Here is a 21,255-nt window from a genome sequence, read left to right on the forward strand (position 1 = left end):
CCAGACTCCCTCTCTGGACTGGGGCAGGTGGTGCTTCCTCTCCGCCTATTTATACTTTAGTCAGTTTTACACGCGTCGCTGGCAACTTCACACCGGGCGGGGTGCAAAAGGAGAGTGGATCGGACGGGGAAAAAAATTGTAAAAAAAAAAAAAAAGTTTGCAAGTCAGCAGTGGGCCCCCAAAACAAGTGGGCCTTGGGCAGATGCCATTTTTGCCCTTTTATTAAAGCGTCCCTGGGCTCACATCACCATTAATAGTTATAATAATTCTGGGATTTTTGCATTGAGCCAAAAAGTCTTATTTTCCTGGTACAGAAAGAAAATACACTAGATATATAAACTTTAACATTTTAATGTTTGTCATATAGGCTTTTCATACTGTATAAAGATTCCAGTTATGTACATCTGTATGGTGGACAAAACCCTTCAATGATGGATCATCAGAGATCAAGGGATATACAGTTATTAGACATGTTATCCAATAAGCTCAGAACCTGGGATTTTCTGGATAAGGGATCTTTCTGCAATTTGAATATATATACCTTAAGTTAACTTAACTAATTTAAACAATGAATCAACCCAATAGGATTACCTACAAAAGGGGTTGTTATTATTACAGAAAAAGCAAATCATTTTAAAAAAAATTAATTATTTGATTAAAATGAAGACTATGGGACATGGAATTCCTGTAATTCGTAGATTTCTGATAACTAGCTTCTGGAAAACAGATTCCATACCTGTATATTAGGCACTCACACCTTTTTAAAACACAGATGAACTACAACTCACCTCCGTGAATTTTAAAGTCTTTCAAAGGCACTGAACTGGCTATAGCACCAATATGGGAAAGCATGTCTTCAGGAATACCAGTTGGGGGACAAGTCATACTCTTTGGTTCACCATCTAAAGTGAAAAATCCTTAAAAAAACATGAGAGGAAATGTAAATAATGAGTTACAATTAATTTTCTTTTGTCTTATAGCTCAACTACCTGGCCATGGTGAGTCCAACCAGTGCTTTATGTTGAGAATTTTCTTATCTTTGGACCTCGCATAGGCCTCTTCACAAATTCTATCATACTTTGCAATCTCTTCCTGTAAAAAGATAGAGTTTTTTTTTTTTTTTTATATAGTTTTATCTTTGATTCTTAGTTAAAAGCAAAATTAGCTCCCTTCTCAACCCATTCACGGGGGGTGACTATACTGATAAAGAAAGGACTTCCCTACGAACTCCTCACCATACACACTGACTTCTATGGAAGATACATAATCATACACTGCAAAATTCATAACACACCAATCATCCTGGCAAATATTTATGTGCCCCCTCCTTTCTCGCTGGAATTACTAGACCAGATTTCTCAGAAAATACTGGCCCTCCCCACAGAGCCTACATGCTATATAGGGGACTTCAATTGTACAGTAAACCCAATAATGGATAGAATGTCAGGGGTCGACGCAGCATCAACACATTTTAACGGCTGGTTAGATACACTGGCCCTTAGTGACTTATGGAGAGGCAAACACCCACTTGAACAACAATACTCCTGCCACTCCATGACGCATAAAACCTTATCAAGAATTGACTTGGCAGTGGGCACGGCCGACTTTACCCACTTACTCCAACAAATCCAGTATCTGCCAAGGGCTCACTCAGATCATTCTCCACTGGAGCTTAACCTACTAGTGGGGAAAAATTATACTCAAGCCCTTTGGCGCCTTTCTCCGCTTTGGCTGGCAAATGAAACGGTCGCGGAGAAATGTACTACTGAGTATACCCAATTCTGGACTGAAAACTATGCCACAGCATCTAATAACATATTGTGGGACACCTCCAAAGCAGTATCTAGGGGTACACTCATAAGTGCTATAAAGGGAGCTAGGACAGTCAGTAGAGAGGAGCTACAAACAAAAGAGAGCGCATTCCAGAGTGCACAAGACAACTATATTAAAGAGAAAACTGAGGGAACTTATACGGAACTATTAAAAGCCCAAAGAGATCTTGACTTGCAACTAGTAAACCTCACTAGGAAAAAACTGCTTTATCAAAATCAGAAAGTTTTTGAAACAGGCGATAAAAATGGGAAAACGCTGGCCTATCTGGCAAAAACTACGGAAGCGGCAACAGTGATCCCAGCTATTACAGGGAAAACTGGGACTCTTGTTACAGACCCACATGACATAGCAAAGGTATTCACGGAGTACTTCAATGAGACATACAGTAACAAAGACACAAAAAGTGAGGAAGAGCTAAAAAAATATATAGATCAAATTCCTCTTCCAACATTGTCGACAGAACAGAGTAAATTCCTAGATAATCTCATCCTACCCCATGAAGTTGAGGACACAATAAACAGCCTTCCCGCTAATAAAACCCCAGGGCCAGATGGACTGCCAAACAGGTGGTATAAACATCTGAGTAAACAGATGATAACTCCATTATCCAATGTCTTTAATGAATCGCTAGAAACCCAATCTCTTCCGGAAACCTTCTATGAGGCAATGATTACACTAATCCATAAAAATGGTAAAGACCCAACCCAATGCGAATCATACAGGCCAATTTCTTTAATAAATACTGACGCAAAGATACTGGCTAAACTGCTTGACAGCAGACTAATGAAAGTCATAACCGAGTTGATACACAGTGACCAATCGGGCTTCATGCCTAACAAAACAACAGCCTTAAACTTGAGAAGGGTCTTTACTCATATACAACACTCCAAACTGACTCATACAGGGGGGATACTTGCAGCATTAGATATATCTAAGGCCTTCGATTCAGTAAGCTGGAATTTTCTCTGGGAAGTACTAAAACGATACGGATTTGGCCCTAGATTTATTGCCTGGATTCAACTACTATATAAAAAGCCGTCAGCACGTATACGGGTTAATACCACTCTTTCCAGAAATTTCAAGCTGGGTAGTGGAACCAGGCAAGGTTGCCCCCTATCCCCGCTACTCTTCGCACTAGCGATAGAACCACTGGCGGTGGTCCTGCGACTAGATCCCGAAGTCCTAGGCCTCAAGATAAATAGGGTAGAGGACAAAATAGCGCTATACGCTGATGACATCATCCTATTCTTAAAAGATGCAGAAGGGTCACTTGACAAAGCCCTGAACATCCTAGAAATTTTCAGTGAACATAGTGGCCTCAAAGTGAATAGGCAGAAAAGCAATTTGTTCTCACTGAACAATAACGTTGTAGGAGGTACGGCACACGGACTCCAATGGGCATCTAGCTTTAAATATTTAGGCATAACTATTAGTAGAGACTTGAATAAATATGAAGAAACCAACTTAGATCCTATCCTGAATAAGTTTAAAAAAGAGGTGACATACTGGATCAGACTGCCTCTGACAGTGTGGGGCAGAATAAACTTGTTCAAAATGATCTACCTACCCAAATTTCTGTACCCACTTCAAAATGCTCCGGTTGTAATAACAAAAAAGTTTTTTAAAAAACTGAATGGTGAAATGAGATCACTGGTATGGGCTAATAAAACCCCTAGAATAGGCTGGACAACACTAATGGCCCCACACCAAAGTGGTGGGCTAGCGTTACCCAACATGCAGCTTTATTATTTAGCAGGGCAATTAACCTTTATACATAATTGGTTTAATCCCGACCCAGACAACCCCCTAACGGCACTTCATGGAAATATAATGGGATCCCTTGAGGCATTAAGGAACGCACCCTACAGAAATAAGAAAGATATTCCTACTCTACCAGAAGTGATTAGCTCTCCTATGGGAGCATGGGCTACGGTGCAAAAACAAACAGCAAATATAACGCCAGTTTATTCCCCACATACGCCTCTCTGGAGGAATTCGAATTTTCAACATTTAATAGCTCTTCCAGACATGCACTACTGGCCGTTATTGGACATTAAAGATCTCTCTGATCTTGTCACGGATGGCTACTTCCCCCAATTTGATATAATTAAAGAGGGAATAGGAAACCCTAATTTACAGTTCTACAGGTACTTGCAACTGCGCCATGCCTTTAAGGCACAATTTGGTTCACTCAAAATAGAATTAGGCATGTCTCGATGGGAGGAACGGTTATGGTCCCCAAACACAGAGAAACTATTATTCCAACTTTACAAGGTATTAATAGAGGTAAAACCGTCCCTCTTCGATAGGGCAGAAAGCAAGTGGGATGTCATGATCCCAACTATGAATGATGACCAATGGGAAGAGGCAGTGGATCATATCTATGATTTCCTCATAGCTACAAGGGACCGTTTTGTTCAATTTAAATTCTGTCATCAAATCTACATCACCCCGATTAGGCTCAAATATATGGGGAAACTTCCTAATGCAGAATGCCCTAGATGCCGAGAGGTTGATGCCGGGTTCGCTCACATGGTGTGGGATTGTCAATACATTGAGAGGTATTGGTCTGAAATCTTAATCTACCTGGAAGAACAACTAGATCTGCCCAGGGTTAAGTCTCAGGAGGTATGTTTACTAGGCATAGTAGACGAGTTGGTCCTACATGCTCACCAGAGAAACCTAATGAGAACACTACTTTTTTATGCAAAAAAACTAATAGCAATAAAATGGATGAACCCTGAAGGTCCGAAACTACCTGAATGGCTAGCCCTGGTAAATAAGACAATCCCGGTTATAAAACTAACATACCTTGCCCGAGGCGCTACCCACAAGTTTGAGAAAATTTGGACACCATGGATTGATGCCAACCCAACAATAGGCCTCCCAGAGATACCGATTCCAAGGTTACCCAGCCAACAAAGTCACAGTTTTAACAGACAGGTAAAGCAGTACAGCTAAGGTAGCGGGTGGTTATATATGCATGACAATATCCTGAAATGTATTCAACGGACTGCAATGTCTATGTTTTCTTTCTGTATTATGATTTATTGTATTTCTCTGTCCATGTCTAATGTATATAAAGTTAATAATAAATAAAAATCTTTAAAAAAAAAAAAAAAAAAAAGCAAAATTAGCTAATGAGAAACATGAGAAATACAACCTTTCCCCGCTTTTAGAAGAGGAGGAGCTTGGTGTTCTGAATCTTTGTCATTTATTAATTAAGTAACTACATGAATTCTATTACAGAATTAAATAAGGATCTATTATCAAAGATTTTGTTCTTTCTTTTCAGGTAATAGGATATGGAAAAAAGTAACAAGTAGGCGAGAGAGAAAATAAAAAATAAATAAAAGGAAAATCCCTCCCCCATAAAAATCATAGAAATATCATTCCAATCTGAAAAACTTTTGAACAGTTTCACAAGTTTTACATAAACCTTAGATCAGTTCTGTCCAAATTCTGTGGTACCGAGGGCCGGAATTTTTCTGGTCTACATGGTGGAGGGCCGATAATGGAAGCCCATGTTGACCACTCCCTGTTTTTAACCACACCCACTTTAAACTACACCCATGTTACCACAAGATCATGTGCACATTAATTGTTGTAGCACACCAAAAAACCAAATGGCTGGTGCTCACTGCAGGGATATCACTTATTACTTATATGTGAAAAAAGTTGTCATTATACATATGCCTCCTCTTCCCCTTGGATAATACAGCACCCCCAGCACATGATTAAACACCTAAGGGGCCCCTAACAATAATTTATTTTCAAATGCTAACAAACCCCCAGAACAAATACCAGGCTTATGTTTCACGGACAGAGCAGGGCACATACAGGCAGAGTATGGCACACACAGGCAGAGTATGTCACACACAGGCAGAGTATGTCACAGACAGGCAGAGTATGTCACAGACAGGCAGAGTATGTCACAGACAGGCAGAGTATGTCACAGACAGGCAGAGTATGTCACAGACAGGCAGAGTATGTCACAGACAGGCAGAGTATGTCACAGACAGGCAGAGTATTTCACACACAGGCAGAGCAGGGCACACACAGGCAGAGCAGGGCACACACAGGCAGAGTATGTTGCACACAGGCAGAGCAGGGCACACAAAGGCAGAGCTTGGCACACACATGCAGAGTATGGCACACACAGGCAGAGCAGGGCACACACAGGCAGAGCATGGCACACACAGGCAAAGCAGGGCACACACAGGCAAAGCAGGGCACACACAGGCAAAGCAGGGCACACACAGGCAAAGCAGGGCACACACAGGCAAAGCAGGGAACACACAAAAGGCAACACAGGCAATGCAGGGCACACACAGGCAATGCAGGGCACACACAGGCAAAGCAGGGCACACACAGGCAAAGAAGGGTGCACACAGGCAGGGCGCACACAGGCAGATCATGGCACACACACAGGCAGAGCAGGGTGCAAGCAGGCAGAGCAGGGCACATGCAGGCAGATCAGGGCACATGCAGGCAGAGCATGACCCACGCAGGCAAAGCATGGCACACACAGGCAGAGTGTGTCACAGGCAGAGCAGGGCACACACAGGCAGAGTATGTCACACACAGGCAGAGCAGAGCACAAACAGGCAGAGTATGTCATACACAGGCAGAGTAGGTCACACACAGGCAGAGCAGGGCACACAAGCAGAGTATAGCACACACAGGCAGAATAGGGCACACAAGCAGAGTATAGCACACACAGGCAGAATAGGGCACACAGGCAGAATAGGGCACACAGGCAGAATAGGGCACACAGGCAGAATAGGGCACACAGGCAGAATAGGGCACACAGGCAGAATAGGGCACACAGGCAGAATAGGGCACACATAGGCAGAGCAGGACACACACAGGCAGCATATGGAAGGCAGAACATGTACTACACAGTGCTGGTGCCCTATTAGCATTTTGTATAAAGTGCGAACAGGTGAACAATGTGGGCAGTTTCAGACTGGGTCTCAGGTGTGAACAGTACAGAGTTTTAGGATGTGAACAATAGAGGTGTCACAAGTGTGAAGAATGCAGGGGGATCACAGGTGTGAACAATACAGGGGATTAGTCTGAATTTGAAGTTTAAACAATGAAGGGGCCAGTTCATCTCTGTAGTGATACCATTTAAAGCTTTCACATGGTAAACAGACAAAGCAGGTAGATGGGGGCCACACAAAAGGGGTTGGGGCCAGTTGGACAGCCCTGCCTTAGATAATTATTTGCAAAGTCCCATACAAACTGAGCCCCCAAATACCTTTGTTTACATGATGGCTTGCATCCATAACCAAACTTCGGGCAACTCAATTGTATGATGGTGTTAGTAAAGCATATACCCCCATATGTAATAAAAGGCGTTGGTTGGGGATTATGTAAATTTTGCCCAGTAGCATTAACCCATAGCAACAATAAGATGCTTGCTTGTAAACAGATGACCAGTACATTCTACCTGCTTATTGGTTGCTATGGTTTACTGCCCCGTGGCAAACTTTATTATATAACCCCCAACCTGTCTTAATATGTTTACATCTTTGGCAAATGTCAGTACATAAATACCCCATGGAGAAAAATGGCAATATGCGCAACTATGCATTTTCAGGATGAACTCTGCCCCACGTGAACACTACGGGTTTATCCTGTGCAATGTCAGTTCTGCTGAAACAGGGTGCAGATTGCAGCATGTTGTCATTATCTCTTAGAAAATCCTAAGTATAGATTTTTTTAAATTTTATCTCCAATTTTTATCTCCAATGTCTTCTTTTGAATAAAGTGAAAGTGATATATATTATATATTCAGTATCCGCACTCCAGAGTACTGAAACTCCCAGGGTTTGCACAAAAAGGAGGAAAAATATTAATTGATGAATGAAAGTGTAGGTTTATTAAACCAACGTTTCAGTTCCACACAGGAACCCCTCTCTTTGTCCTTTAGAAAGGTTCCTTCCGAAACGTTGGTTTAATAAACCTACACTTTCATTCATCAATTAATATTTTTCCTCCTTTTTGTGCAAATCCTGGGAGTGCCAGTACTCGGAACTCTTTATTTATAATTTTTACTTGAGCACCCATATATATACAGTATATATATATATATATATATATATATATATATATATATATATATATATATATATATATATATATATATATATATATATATATATATATATATACATACATGCATACATGCATATATATATATATATATACATGCCTCTTATTTCAATGTCTTCTTTTGAATACTGCATACATATATATGACTCAGTTGTTATAATTGTTGAATATGCACAAAAAACAGTAAAAACTGTTTTATGCTTTTATATCAATGTAATGAACAATCCTTGAAGTGAACGAACGTTCGTTGACAGGTGTCACACAAGCATCTCCCCACACATGCGCACACATGCACAGTTTACAAATTGTAAACTATCACAATCTGTCTGTCCCATCAATGGGCAATTTTCATAGTTTAGAGACAACATTTTTTTACCCTGCCCGATCAATTTCCCAACCGATGTCGGGAGAAAGATCGGTAGATGTACAATCATTCGATTTCCACTAACCTCATTATAATTTGACGGATTGGTTGGATTGCACTGAAATCGGTCGTTTGCGTCTATGGGGGCCTTAAGTGTGACATTAGCTTTAGTCCCTAAACCCACCAATTGTGCTAAATTACCACAAGCAAATTTCTGGGTAATTGAATCTCCACAACTATGGATTAAAAATGAAGAATTCAGTTTGGAAATGTAACTGATTAGCATTACATTGGGGGATAACAATAATTGTACAGCTTAAAGGGGAATTCCACCCAACTGTAGGGGTGATTTATGAACATAGATGCAGTCACAGTCCCGCAAATTTCCTTGCAGTCAGTTGTGCGTAAACCCCGTTTTATTAAAGGGAACTTGCATCAAAATGCACCGTTCAAACTTATAGCCGCAAAGCACTGTATTGTGCCATTTGGCGCCACTTATTTCTTCCTGTCTACATTCTGAATTGAATATTGCTGCTCTTATAGATAAAGGGGAACCCTGAAGGGACATTGCCCCCTTGTGACTACAATGACACGAATTCTGGGGGAAAAAATTGCATTGTGGAAAAAACCCATGGCGATTGCGCTCAAAATTGCACTTTGTTCACTGGTCTTGTTTAATGAAAAAATGTAGTTCTCTGCACTGCTGTTTGACGCTTGGGGGCACATTTACTTTGCTCGAGTGAAGGATTAGAAGAAAAAAAACTTAGAATTTCAAAGTTTTTTTTGGCTACTTCGACCCTCGAATTGGCTACTTCGACCACGACTTCGACTTCAAATCGAACGATTCAAACTAAAAATCGTTCGACTATTCGACCATTCGATAGTCGAAGTACTGTCTCTTTAAAAAAAACTTCAACCACCTACTTCGCCACCTTAAACCTACCGAGCACCAATGTTAGCCTATGGGAAAGGTCCCCATAGGCTTTCCTAGCAATTTGTGATAGAAGGAAAATCGTTCGATCGATAAATAAAATCATTCGAATCATACGGTAAATCCTTCGACTTCGATATTCGAAGTCGAAGGATTTAACTTCGATGGTCGAATATCGAGGGTTAATTAACCCTCGATATTCGACCCATAGTAAATGTGCCCCCTAATATAGTAAACGCCATATATGCAAGATGTGGGATCCGTCATCCGGAAACCCTTTATCCAGAAAGCTCTGAATTACAGAATGGCCGTCTGCCATAGACTCCATATTATCCAAATAATTGTAATTTTTAGAAATTATTTCCTTTTTCTCTGTAATAATAAAATAGTACCTTCTACTTGATTCAAACTAATATATAATTAATACTTATCGGAAGCAAACCCAGCCTATTGTGTTTATATACTGTTTATATGATTCTCTCACAGACTTACGGTATCAAGATCCAAATTATGGAAATATCCATTATCCAGAAGACCCCAGGTCCCAAGCAGGTCTGGATAATAGGCCCCATACATGTATAAGTTTTGATGGCATAAGCTTAAATTCTAAGGTTTTGCATCACCTGAATTCCAGAGAGCAACACTGCTTTAATAAGCAGCAGAAAAACCTCTTCATGATATTGTTCAATTACTTTATAGTTAAAAAAAATGCATTGCTAATCCACGTGCCTCACCTCAAAAGGTTCTTCCCTAGGGGGAAGGTACTACATTTACTAACGAACACACACATATATTGTTACCTTTCTGGATATTAGTGATGTTGCAAAAGTCATAACAACTTTATCAGCCTCTGTCCTTACGCGAGGGAAACTGAATTTTCAGGCACCAACCCAAAACAAACTCTGGACACTGATGTACCTACGTTCTCACTAATAAAATGTAAAAAAATAAATAAATTGTACCTCAAACTCTTGCAGAGAAACTGTGCCCTCGGCAATCATTTTGTCTGCGTACTTTTTGAGGACTGGCACCTGCTTGTGAATCTGTTTGTACATCAAGGGCTGAGTGAACATGGGTTCATCCATTTCATTGTGCCCACTACGACGGTAACACACCTATATATTACATTAGAAAATTGTATAAAAACATTATGATAGAATTGTCCATCATGCAATGCTGGTACACATACTAGCACTGTTAACAGTATGTTTCAGCTTAATAGCACAATTTTGTTTTGACACAATTATTTCCATAGATTTTTGCTCACAAGAAGACAAAGAAGGCAAACATGATTAGGTGAAAATCAACAAGAAAAAATAGTTGTACACATTAAAAAAAACCCCAAAAATATATTTTGACCCAAAGCTTACTTCTCATACCTAAGAAAAATATTTGTATGTTTACTTGCAAAAAAATTTAATTTTCTACAAGTGTGCACATTAAAATCATATAAAATTGTAATAAATGAGCTTCAGCGCCACCTGTCCAAGATGACAAAGTTTTGAAGCAAAAATTTAATCCAGTCCTCCCTTATTCAAAGCCCTGAATAACTACATAGTCATTAGTGTATTGACTGCAGAAGTGCATTGTATAGGAACTGTATACACTGTTCTTTACTGTTCATCTGATTATGAAAATACATTAACAGAAAAAGCTCTTGTGCTCTTGTACTCTTGTGAGCTTAAAGGCTTGTAAAAATGTCAACATATAGAGAAGAAGGCTTGTACAGTGCCAGTATCTTCTTTGTGTACTCTATTCTTGCTTTTAATCAAAAGCAGGGTCCTACTGATAATGTCTCTACAAAAAACTATAAGCCAAATGGGGAGCTGAATACAAGTCATTAACTGAAAACATATGCAAAATGTGAACAATTTTCCTTAGTATGAACAATTATTAGTTTGAGTGTAATTAATATGAGTTTTAAGAACCCTCAGCACCTCATCAGACAGAAGCAACTTCAAATACAGAATAAGACGATAAGTATATTATTTTTTTTTTAATTTGTCTAGAAAACACACCTGTTAGGATGTCAGACCCCCGCACAACAGTTAAATATTAAAAAAGAACAATTTAGACCTTCCAACCCAGACTTGCCCAGGTGTACACAAAATCTATCCAAAACTACACCCATATTTAAGATCCAGTATTTTGGGGTATCTCAATCTGGGATTGTCCTGCCTAAATCAGGCCTATTTGGAGTTATAGTTTAAATTAGTAAAGAGCTTATGTATTTGCAAACATGAAAATGAATCCCTAAACCAAATACCTGGTTATGTTACTACTAATACTATTATTTCAGCTACCTATTCAGCTTGCTGTACAGGATAATGTCCTATAAATATGTAAACAAGATGCATACTAGTACTATAAGCTAATAAATTGTACAGGAAAAGACCAAAAGGCGAAAGAGTGTAAATACTTACCAAATCCACAACTACATCTTTATTAAAGGTATTCCTCCACTCAGCAGCCACACTGCACACGTACATTACAGCTTCAGGGTCATCTGCATTTACATGGAATATGGGTGCATTAACCACACGTGCCACATCTGTGGGGTATGGAGAAGACCGAGCCATTCGAGGATCCGTGGTAAATCCAATCTGGAAGACAATGCATTTATGTAACAACACCATATTATGAGGTTCCTGAACTTTAGATCTTTATTTGGACACCCCATTGGTTTAATATGCCCTATAAAATTTGACATATTTGAGATAATCTCAAAAAAAAAAATATATATGTATATATATATATATATATATATATATATATATATATATATATATAAAAAGCTAGTTAGTGTTTATTCGACGTTTCGGCTCCTAAACGCGAGCCATCCTCAGGAAGCGTTTAGGAGCCGAAACGTCGAATAAACACTAACTACATTTTTGCTTTTCTACACAAGACCCATGAGTGCGGACTCTTTCTTTATTGATTGTATAAATTTCTTGTTCCAGCACCGTAAAGTCATTATATATGCCTGGGTGCAGAAACATCAAGTATTCAATATATCTCCAAAAAGGATCCGCACTCACAGGACTTAATAATTAATGAATAATCTCTTCTAATACTTGGTTGAAAACCATTTGCTGCCAATGACAGCCAGAAATATTGAACATCACCAGATTCTGGGTTTCTTCCTTTTTAATGCTCTGCCAGGCCTTTACTGCTGCGGCTTTCAGTTGCTGTTTGTTTGTGGGCCTTTCTGTCCGAAGTTAAGTCTTCAACAAGTGAAATGCGTGCTCAATTGGGTTTAGACCAGGTGACTGACTTGGCCACTTCTTTGCTTTAATAAACTCCTGGGTTTCTGATGTATGTTTTGGGTCATTATCGATCTGTATTATGAAATGCCTCCCAATCAATTTGACTGCATTTAGCTGTATTCGAGTAGACAGTATGGGGCAAATTCACTAAACGCTAGCGTCAATTCGCTAGCGTTGGGCATTTTCGTTACTTTGCAAATTCACTAACGAACGCTGGCGTAACTTCGCTAGCGTTACTTCACACCCTTACGCCTGGCGAATTTGCGCAACGGACGTAACTACGCAAATTCACTAACACGCGCATTGTACTGAACACTACCTTTTACGCTAGACTTCCTTCGCCACCTCAGACCAGGTGAAGCGCAATAGAGTAGATAGGGATTGCTTCAAAAAAAGTTGGCGTTTTTTCTATATTATGGGTGATAGGCTGAAAAAGATCGAAAAATTTTTTGGGGCTCCCCTCCTTCCCCCCTACATTTCCTAACTCATGGCAACTTAACTATACAGTGGGCACATGTGTAGGGCAAAATAAAAATGTTATTTGATGTTTTGAAGGTTTCCCAGGCATTTGTAGTGCTGCTACATATTCCTCCATTGAAATTTGAATTTGGCGCCATATGCAAATTAACCATCGCTAGCGTAACTTTGCTTAGCGGATCAACGCTAGCGCAACTTCGCAACCTTACGCTACCCCTGAGCGCAACTTTGGATTTTAGTGAATTTGCGGAGCTCTGGCGAAACTACGCCTGGGGAAGTGTGGTGACGTGCGGCGAAGTTACGCCGGGCGCAACTACGAATCTTAGTGAATTTGCCCCTATGTCTCTGAACACCTCAGAATTCATTCAGCTGCTTCTGTCCTGTGTCACATCATCGATAAACACTAGTGTCCCAGTGCCACTGGCAGCCATGCACGCCCAAGAATATTGAACTTCTCCCTCTGCATAAATGCCTTTGTAGATTTTGAAGTGTGTTTAGGGTAATTGTCTTGTTGGAATATCCAACCCCTGCATATCTTCAACTTTGTGACTGATGCTTGAACATTATCCTGAAGAATTTGTTGATATTGGGTTGAATTCATCAGACCCTCCACCAAATTTGACAGTAGGTAGCAGGTGTTTTTCTTGGAATGCAGTTTTCTTCTTCCGCCATGCAAAGCACTTTTTGTTATGAACAAATAACTACATTTTCTCATTTGTATAATCAGTCCAAAGCACTTTGTTCCAAAATGACTGTGGCTTGTCTAAATGAGCTTTTGCATACAACAAGCGACTGTTTGTGGCGTGAGTGCAGTAAGGGCTTCTTTCTCATCACCCTGCCATACAGATGTTCTTTGAGCAAATTGCGCTGAATTGTAGAATGATGTACAGATACACCATTTGCAGCAAGATGTTCTTGCAGGTCTTTGGAGGTGATCTTTGGGTTGTCTGTAACCATTCTCACAATCCTCCACATATGACGTTCCTGTATTTTTCTTGGCCTGCCATATGCTTGTGGCCTTCCATTTCCTGATTACATTCCTTACAGTTGAAACGGACAGTTTAAACCTCTGAGATAGCTTTTTGTAGTCTTCCCCTAAACCATAATACTGAACAATCTTTGTTTTCAGATCTTTTGAGAGTTGCTATGAGCATCTCATACTGTTATTCTTCAGAGGAGAGTCAAACAGAAGCACAACTTGCAATTGGCCACCTTACTGTAAATACTGTACCTTTTCTCATGATTTGACACACCTACCTATGAACTTCAAAGCTTAAAGGGGAAGGAAACCTAGTTGGCGCAAAAACCCTCCCCCCCTCCCGTGTGTTGCCCCACCCTCCCTCCTCCCCCCTGGCCTACCCGTCCCGCTGGGCAAATGCCCCTAACTTGTTACTTACCCTTCTGCGCAGGTCCAGCCCAGGGAGTTCACAGGCGACATCTTCTTCCACGTGATCTCCTTTCTGCTTTGAACAGCGTTTTGGCGCATTTGCAGTAGGAGCATTTCGCCGGTACGGATCTACTGCGCATGCGCCAAAAGTCACGATGTACTTTTGGCGCATGCGCAGTAGATCGTACCGGCGAAATGCTCCTACTGCGCATGCGCCGGTCAAAGCAGGAAGAAGATGTCGTCTGTGAACTCCCTGGACTGGATATGCGCAGAAGGGTAAGTAACAAGTTAGGGGTATTTGCCCAGTGGGACGGGTAGGCCAGGGGGAGGAGGGAGGGTGGGCAACACACGGGAGGGGGGGAGGGTTTTTGCACCAACTAGGTTTCCTTCCCCTTTAACAAGCTAATCCAACCAATTCGGTGCTACCAGTAATCAGCATTGAGCAGTTAGGGCAGACAATATTTGATTGACAGCTGAGATTTTTAAAGGAGAAGGAAAGGTTAAAACTAAGTAAGCCTTATCAGAAAGGTCCATCTAAATATACTAGTAAACCCTCAAAGTAATGCTGCTCTGAGTCCCCTGTCAAAAGAAACACTGCATTTCTTTCCTTCTATTGTGTACTCATGGGCTTCTGTATCAGACTTCCTGCCTTCATCTTAAACCTCATTGCCCTGGGCAAGAGCATGCTCAGTTTGCTCCTCTCCCCCCACCCCTCCCTTCTCTGCTGTAATCTGAGCCCAGAGCAGGGAGAGACTCAGGCAGGAAGTGATGTCACACCACATTAATACTGCAGCTCCTATTCTAAACAAACAGAGAGTTTCTAGAGCTTTTTACTCAGGTATGGTAAAATAATCTACAGAATAAATATAGCATTCTAGCTTGCACTATTGCAGTTAATCTATTGGCAATAAAATGCCTCCGTAGCTTTCCTTCTCCTTTAAATGAGCTTACAAAGGCTATGAATGCTTTGATAAAACATAGAAATTGGATTTCGTGTTTAATTTGAAAAGGACTTTTTTTATACAGTTTTTTTTTGTGTCTAGGTGACAGGTCCACTTTAATGGGGTGGTTCACGTTTACGTAACTTAGTATGTTATAGAATGACCCATTCTAAGCAACTTTTCCATTCATCTTCATTAGTTCTTTTTATACTTTTATGTGCCTTCTTCTGACTCTTTTCAGCTTTCAAATGGGAGTCACTGACCCCATCTAAAAACACAAATGCTCTGTAAGGCTACAAGTGTATTGTTATTGCTTCTTTTTATTACTCATCTTTCTATTTAGGCCCTCTCCTGTTAATAACCCTGTCTCTCATTCAAATTAATTCATGGTTGTAAGGGTAAGTTGAACCCTAGCAACCAGATGGCTGAAATTGCAAACTGGAGAGCTGCTGAATAACTCAAAAACCACAAATAATAAAAAATGAAAACCAATTGCAAATTGTCTCAGAATCTGTACATCATACTGGATGTTTATTTAAATGTAAACAACCAACCCTTTTAAATCTGATTTAATTGTTTTCAGTGCTTGTATTCAAAGTTATTAAAAGATGGTACATTTTTGGCGACTCCAGATACCCAAAATTGCTCCCGACTGACTCCACAGCTGTGGCCTGAGCTATAACCAAAATTGTTATCATAAGGATGTCTATTTACTGCAAAGTTCATACATTTATTCCATTACCTGATTATTGACAACAATATGGATTGTTCCGTTGGTGGTGTATGAAGGAAGGTCACTGAGGTGGAATGTTTCATATACAACACCTTGTCCAGCAAAGGCAGCATCACCATGAACCAGTATTGACATTACCTAAATGATTAAGACATATGTTTTACAATATTTTTTATATACCTTATATTTATAAAATACTACTTGTTCTAGTGATATACTAACCTTATTTCCTTCAGTGTCTCCTCGATAAAACTGTTCTGCTTTAGTTTTACCTTGTACCACAGGATCCACAGCTTCCAGATGGGAGGGATTAGCAACCAAAGATAAGGTAATTTTCTTGTTTGTGGCACGATTGATGCGTTCATGGTACATTCCCAAGTGATATTTCACATCCCCTGATCCCTGGAATATGAGAAAAGCTTTATTGCAAACTGTCAACATGTCAGTCATGTCCTTGTACCTTTTTCAAGGAAAAAAAAATATTATTATTAAAAAAACCTATTTTGCAAAATAGCATCCTGTGCAAATTCGTTACACACTCGTTCATATAATTTACACTGTACAAAATAACAAAACTTGTTCAGCGAACAATGAAACAAAGGGATACTGTCATGGGAAAAAAAAAAAAATTCAAAATGAATCAGTTAATAGTGCTGCTCCAGCAGAATTTCTCAAAAGAGCAAACAGATTTTTTTACATTCAATTTTGAAATCTGACATGGGGCTACACATTTTATCAATTTCCCAGCTGCCCCAAGTCATGTGCTCTGATAAACTTCAATCACTCTTTACTGATGTACTGTAAGTTAGAGTGATATCACCCCCCTCCCTTTTTCCCCCCAGCAGCCAAACAAAAGAACAATGGGAAGGTAACGAGATAGCAGCTCCCTAACACAAGATAACAGCTGCCTGGTAGATCTAAGAACAGCACTCAATGGTAAAAACCCATGTCCCACTGAGACACATTCAGTTACATTGAGAAGGAAAAACAGCAGCCTGCCAGAAAGCATTTCTCTCCTAAAGTGCAGGCACAAGTCACATGACTGGGGGCAGCTGGGAAATTGACAAAATGTCAAGCCCCTTGTCAGATTTTAAAATTGAATATAAAAAAAATCTGTTCGCTCTTTAGAGAAATGGATTTCAGTGCAGAATTCTGCTGGAGTAGCACTATTAACTGATGTGTTTTGAAAAAACCATGTTTTCCGATGACAGGATTGCTTTAAGGAAAAATTTTATGTGCCTATGGTACGCACAGATTCATTGAGAGTGATAAGCTTTTACTCGATTATTAATGGATGAGAGATCTAAAGCCAACTTTGGACAGAAGGTATATCCCAACTTGACACGAGTGGAGAGGGAAGCCATAGAGATATATATTAGAGATACTGGTGACTTTCTTGATATATATAGCATACATTTTCACAATGCATCAAACCATGTAAAATAATGTAAAATAGAAGAAATAGTTTTTATTTGAATACCTTTTGGGTCAAAAATGTCTGTATTAGCTTGAAAACTGTGCTCAGCCCTCCCCCTTTGCAAGCTTCCTGTTCAACAGTAGAACAGCCATCATCTTATGCATAAGATACAGAGCAGCAGCCAATGAGGGAGGAGTGGGTGTATTTGTGATGTCACACTCGGTCCTCTGCAGACATCAGATCACCCTTTCCTTTCCCTGAACTGCTCCTTTCTATCCCTCTCTGTCCTGTTTCTTTTCCCCTCCTTGGGAACTGCTTGTTCCTCTCCCTTGTCCTGCTATGACTGGGAACAAATGAAAAGCAAACTGGTGTATAAATAAAACAATCTGCTACTAAAAGTATTTTATTCTTTTCTGGGGGCAATGTTTATCAGGATTTAGTGTAAATACCATAGTCATTTTCTACACAGTCTTGTGTTGTATGCAAAAATCAATCAACGTCTGTTGCACTCTGTAGGTATAGGAGCCCAAAGACTGTCAGAATTACCCTTTAGGTGTAGTCAGAGTGTCCTACCTTATTCCGGTTTTCACCAATGCCCTTTTGGGGCCCTGGAACTTTCTGCTGAGGAACAGGTGGGGATCCTCAACACGGCCAAGGTAATTGGAATCAGAGTACGAAAAAGGATCAGGCAGAGACAAAGTCGTGGACAGGGGGAGAGTCAAAAGGCAGACGGCAAGGTACGGAGGTCAGAAGACAGACAAAAAGGTCATTATCCAGAAGATCCAATAGATATAAGGCTTTAGCTGAAGTCCGGAAACTGAGAAGCAGCTTTTATTTTGAATTTGGCGCCAATACGTGATGTCAGCGTTTCCTCAAATTCTTGATACCCATCGACCAGGACAGGAGAAAAGGAAGGACAAATGGAAGAAAAGGCGTTGTTGATCACAGGTTTGAGGAGAGAGACATGGAAGGAATTGGAAATATTCATGCTGGGAGGCAGTTAAAGCTTAACACACACCGGGTTAACAATCTTTTCGATCTTGAATGGGCCAATAAAACAGGACCCCAGTTTAGGAGAAGGAACACAAGCTTAAAGGGATCCTGTCATCGGAAAACATGTTTTTTTCAAAACGCATCAGTTAATAGTGCTACTCCAGCAGAATTCTGCACTGAAATACATTTTTCAAAAGAGCAAACAGATTTTTTTATATTCAGTTTTAAAATCTGACATGGGGCTAGACATTTTGTCAATTTCCCAGCTGCCCCTGGTCATGTGACTTGTGCCTGCACTTTAGGTGGGACATTCGCTAAGATTCGTAGTTGCGCCAGGCGTAACTTCGCCGCACTTTGCCGCACTTTGCCAGGCGTAGTTTCGCCAGCAATCCGCAAATTCACAAAAATCCGAAGTTGCGCTCAGGGGTAGCGTAAGGTTGCGAGGTTGCGCTAGCGTTGATTCGCTAAGCGAAGCGAAGTTACGCTAGCGATAGTTAATTTGCATATGGTGCCAAATTCAGATTTCAATGGAGGAATATGTAGAATCACTACAAATGCCTGGGAAACCTTCAAAACTTCAAATAAAATTTTTATTTTGCCCTACACATGTGCCCACTATATAGCTAAGTTGCCATGAGTTAGGAAATGTAGGGGGGAAGGAGGGGAGCCCCAAAAATTTTTTCGATCTTTTTCAGCCTATCACCCATAATATAGAAAAAACGCCAGCGTTTTTTGGGACTTAGAAAAAATTTGAACTTTTTTTGAAGCAATCCCCATCTACTCTATTGCGCTTCATCTGGTCTGAGGTGGCGAAGGAAGTCTAGCATAAAAGGTAGCGTTCAGTACAATGCGCGCGTTAGTGAATTTGCGTAGTTACGTCCGTTGCGCAAATTCACCAGGCGTAAGGGTGCGAAGTAACACTAGCGAATTTACGCCAGCGTTCGTTAGTGAATTCGCAAAGTAACGAAAATGACCAATGCTAGCGAATTGACGCTAGCGTTAGGCGCTTCGGCGCATAGTGAATTTGCCCCTAGGAGAGAAATGCTTTCTGGCAGGCTGCTGTTTTTCCTTCTCAATGTAACTGAATGTGTCTCAGTGGGACATGGGTTTTTACTATTGAGTGTTGTTCTTAGATCTACCAGGCAGCTGTTATATTGTGTTAGGGAGCTGTTATCTGGTTACCTTCCCATTGATCTTTTGTTTGGCTGCTGGGGGGGAAAAGGGAGGGGGTGATATCACTCCAACTTGCAGTACAGCAGTAAAGAGTGATTGAAGTTTATCAGAGCACAAGTCACATGACTTGGGGCAGCTGGGAAATTGACAATATGTCTAGCCCCATGTCAGATTTCAAAATTTAATATAAAAAAATCTGTTAGCTCTTTTGAGAAATGGATTTCAGTGCAGAATTCTGCTGGAGCAGCACTATTAACTGATTCATTTTGGAAAAAAAAAAATTCCCATGACAGTATCCCTTTAATGTTCTTAGTGGACAGCCATACAGAATCACCAACATTAAAACAGGAAGTAGACTTGCAACGTATATCAGCTGCCTTCTTTTGACGGACCAAGGATTTATCAAGGGCCTGATGAGCAGATTACCAAATGGATTTGAAATTCCGTACCGCAACTTCAGCCGCGGGAACATCTACCCTTGAGTACAGAAGGAGCAAGAGGATTTTTTCCAAACGTGCAGAAGAAAGGAGAGCAGCCCAAAGCTTCATGTTTGAGATTATTATAGGCGAATTCAGCCCAAGAAAGGAGTTTAGACCATTTGTCTTGATTTAGAGAAATGAAACAATGAAGGAACTGTTCCAAGACCAGAGTTCTTTTCGTCTGACCATTGCTTTGTGTATGGTATGCTGAAGAAAAGTAAAGGCTAATTCCCAATAACCTGTAAAAAGCACGCCAGAAGTGGGAAAACAAATTGAACCCCCGATCAGAGACAAATGAATCTTTGGTAAAAAAAAATGGCAAAGCCAAAGAAACGTTGGATCACTTTCAAACCAATTGGGACAGGCCATTCTGTTACTGCAGAAACTTTAGCAGGGTCCATCTCAAACCCGGATGCAGAAATTATGTACCCTAAGAAGGGAATCCTAGACTTATGGAACTCACATTTCTTTAAGTTAACATAAAGATTGTTCTCCCTGAGACGTTGTAAGACCATTTGACTTGAGAATTATGCTCGGGAAGGGAAGAACACCAGGATGTCGTTAAGGTACACAACAACATAAGATAATAACAGGTCGCTGCAAATGTCATTTATGAAGTCCTAAAAGACTGCAGGAGCATTATATAGTCCAAAGGGCATAACGAGATACTAGTAGTGACCATAACAAGAATTAAAAGCAGTTTTCCATTCACATCTGTGATGAATGTGAAACAGGTTATAAGCAACTCGGAGATCCAACTTGGAAAAAATGTTGGCACCCCTCAATCTGTCAAAAAGTTCAGGGATTAACAGGAGAGACTAAAATTTTTTAACTATGATTTTGCTCAGACCCTGGTAGTCAATACAAGGCCTGAGCCCACCATCTTTTTTTTCTGAACAAAAAATAATTCAGCACCTGCAGGGGAGGAGGAGTTCCTGATGAATCCTCTTGAAAGGTTTTCCTGAATGTATTCTTGCATGGCTAGAGTTTCAGGGATGGATAGCAGATAAATCCTCCCTCAACAGTACCTGGAATGAGATCAAAATGTCTATGTGGAGGAAGAATATCAGCATTCTTTTCCTCAAAGACAACAAAAAATTCCGTGTAGCATTTCGGAAGAGGAGTGGAAATTGTTGTGATG

The 21,255-nt window shown here is 40.3% G+C and overlaps 1 protein-coding gene across 1 annotated transcript in view; it reads right to left on the minus strand.

The window, feature by feature from the left end:
• Positions 1–21,255, minus strand: part of ogdhl.L (oxoglutarate dehydrogenase like L homeolog) — a 154,175-nt gene that overhangs the window by 55,528 nt on the left and 77,392 nt on the right. The window contains 6 exon segments of the mRNA NM_001094077.1: positions 789–917; positions 990–1,092; positions 10,211–10,363; positions 11,672–11,851; positions 16,062–16,190; positions 16,275–16,454. Of these exon segments, the coding sequence (NP_001087546.1) occupies positions 789–917; positions 990–1,092; positions 10,211–10,363; positions 11,672–11,851; positions 16,062–16,190; positions 16,275–16,454 (874 nt within the window).

The sequence above is a fragment of the Xenopus laevis genome, chromosome 7L, assembly GCF_017654675.1.
Source record: "Xenopus laevis strain J_2021 chromosome 7L, Xenopus_laevis_v10.1, whole genome shotgun sequence".
Lineage (NCBI taxonomy): Eukaryota > Metazoa > Chordata > Amphibia > Anura > Pipidae > Xenopus > Xenopus laevis.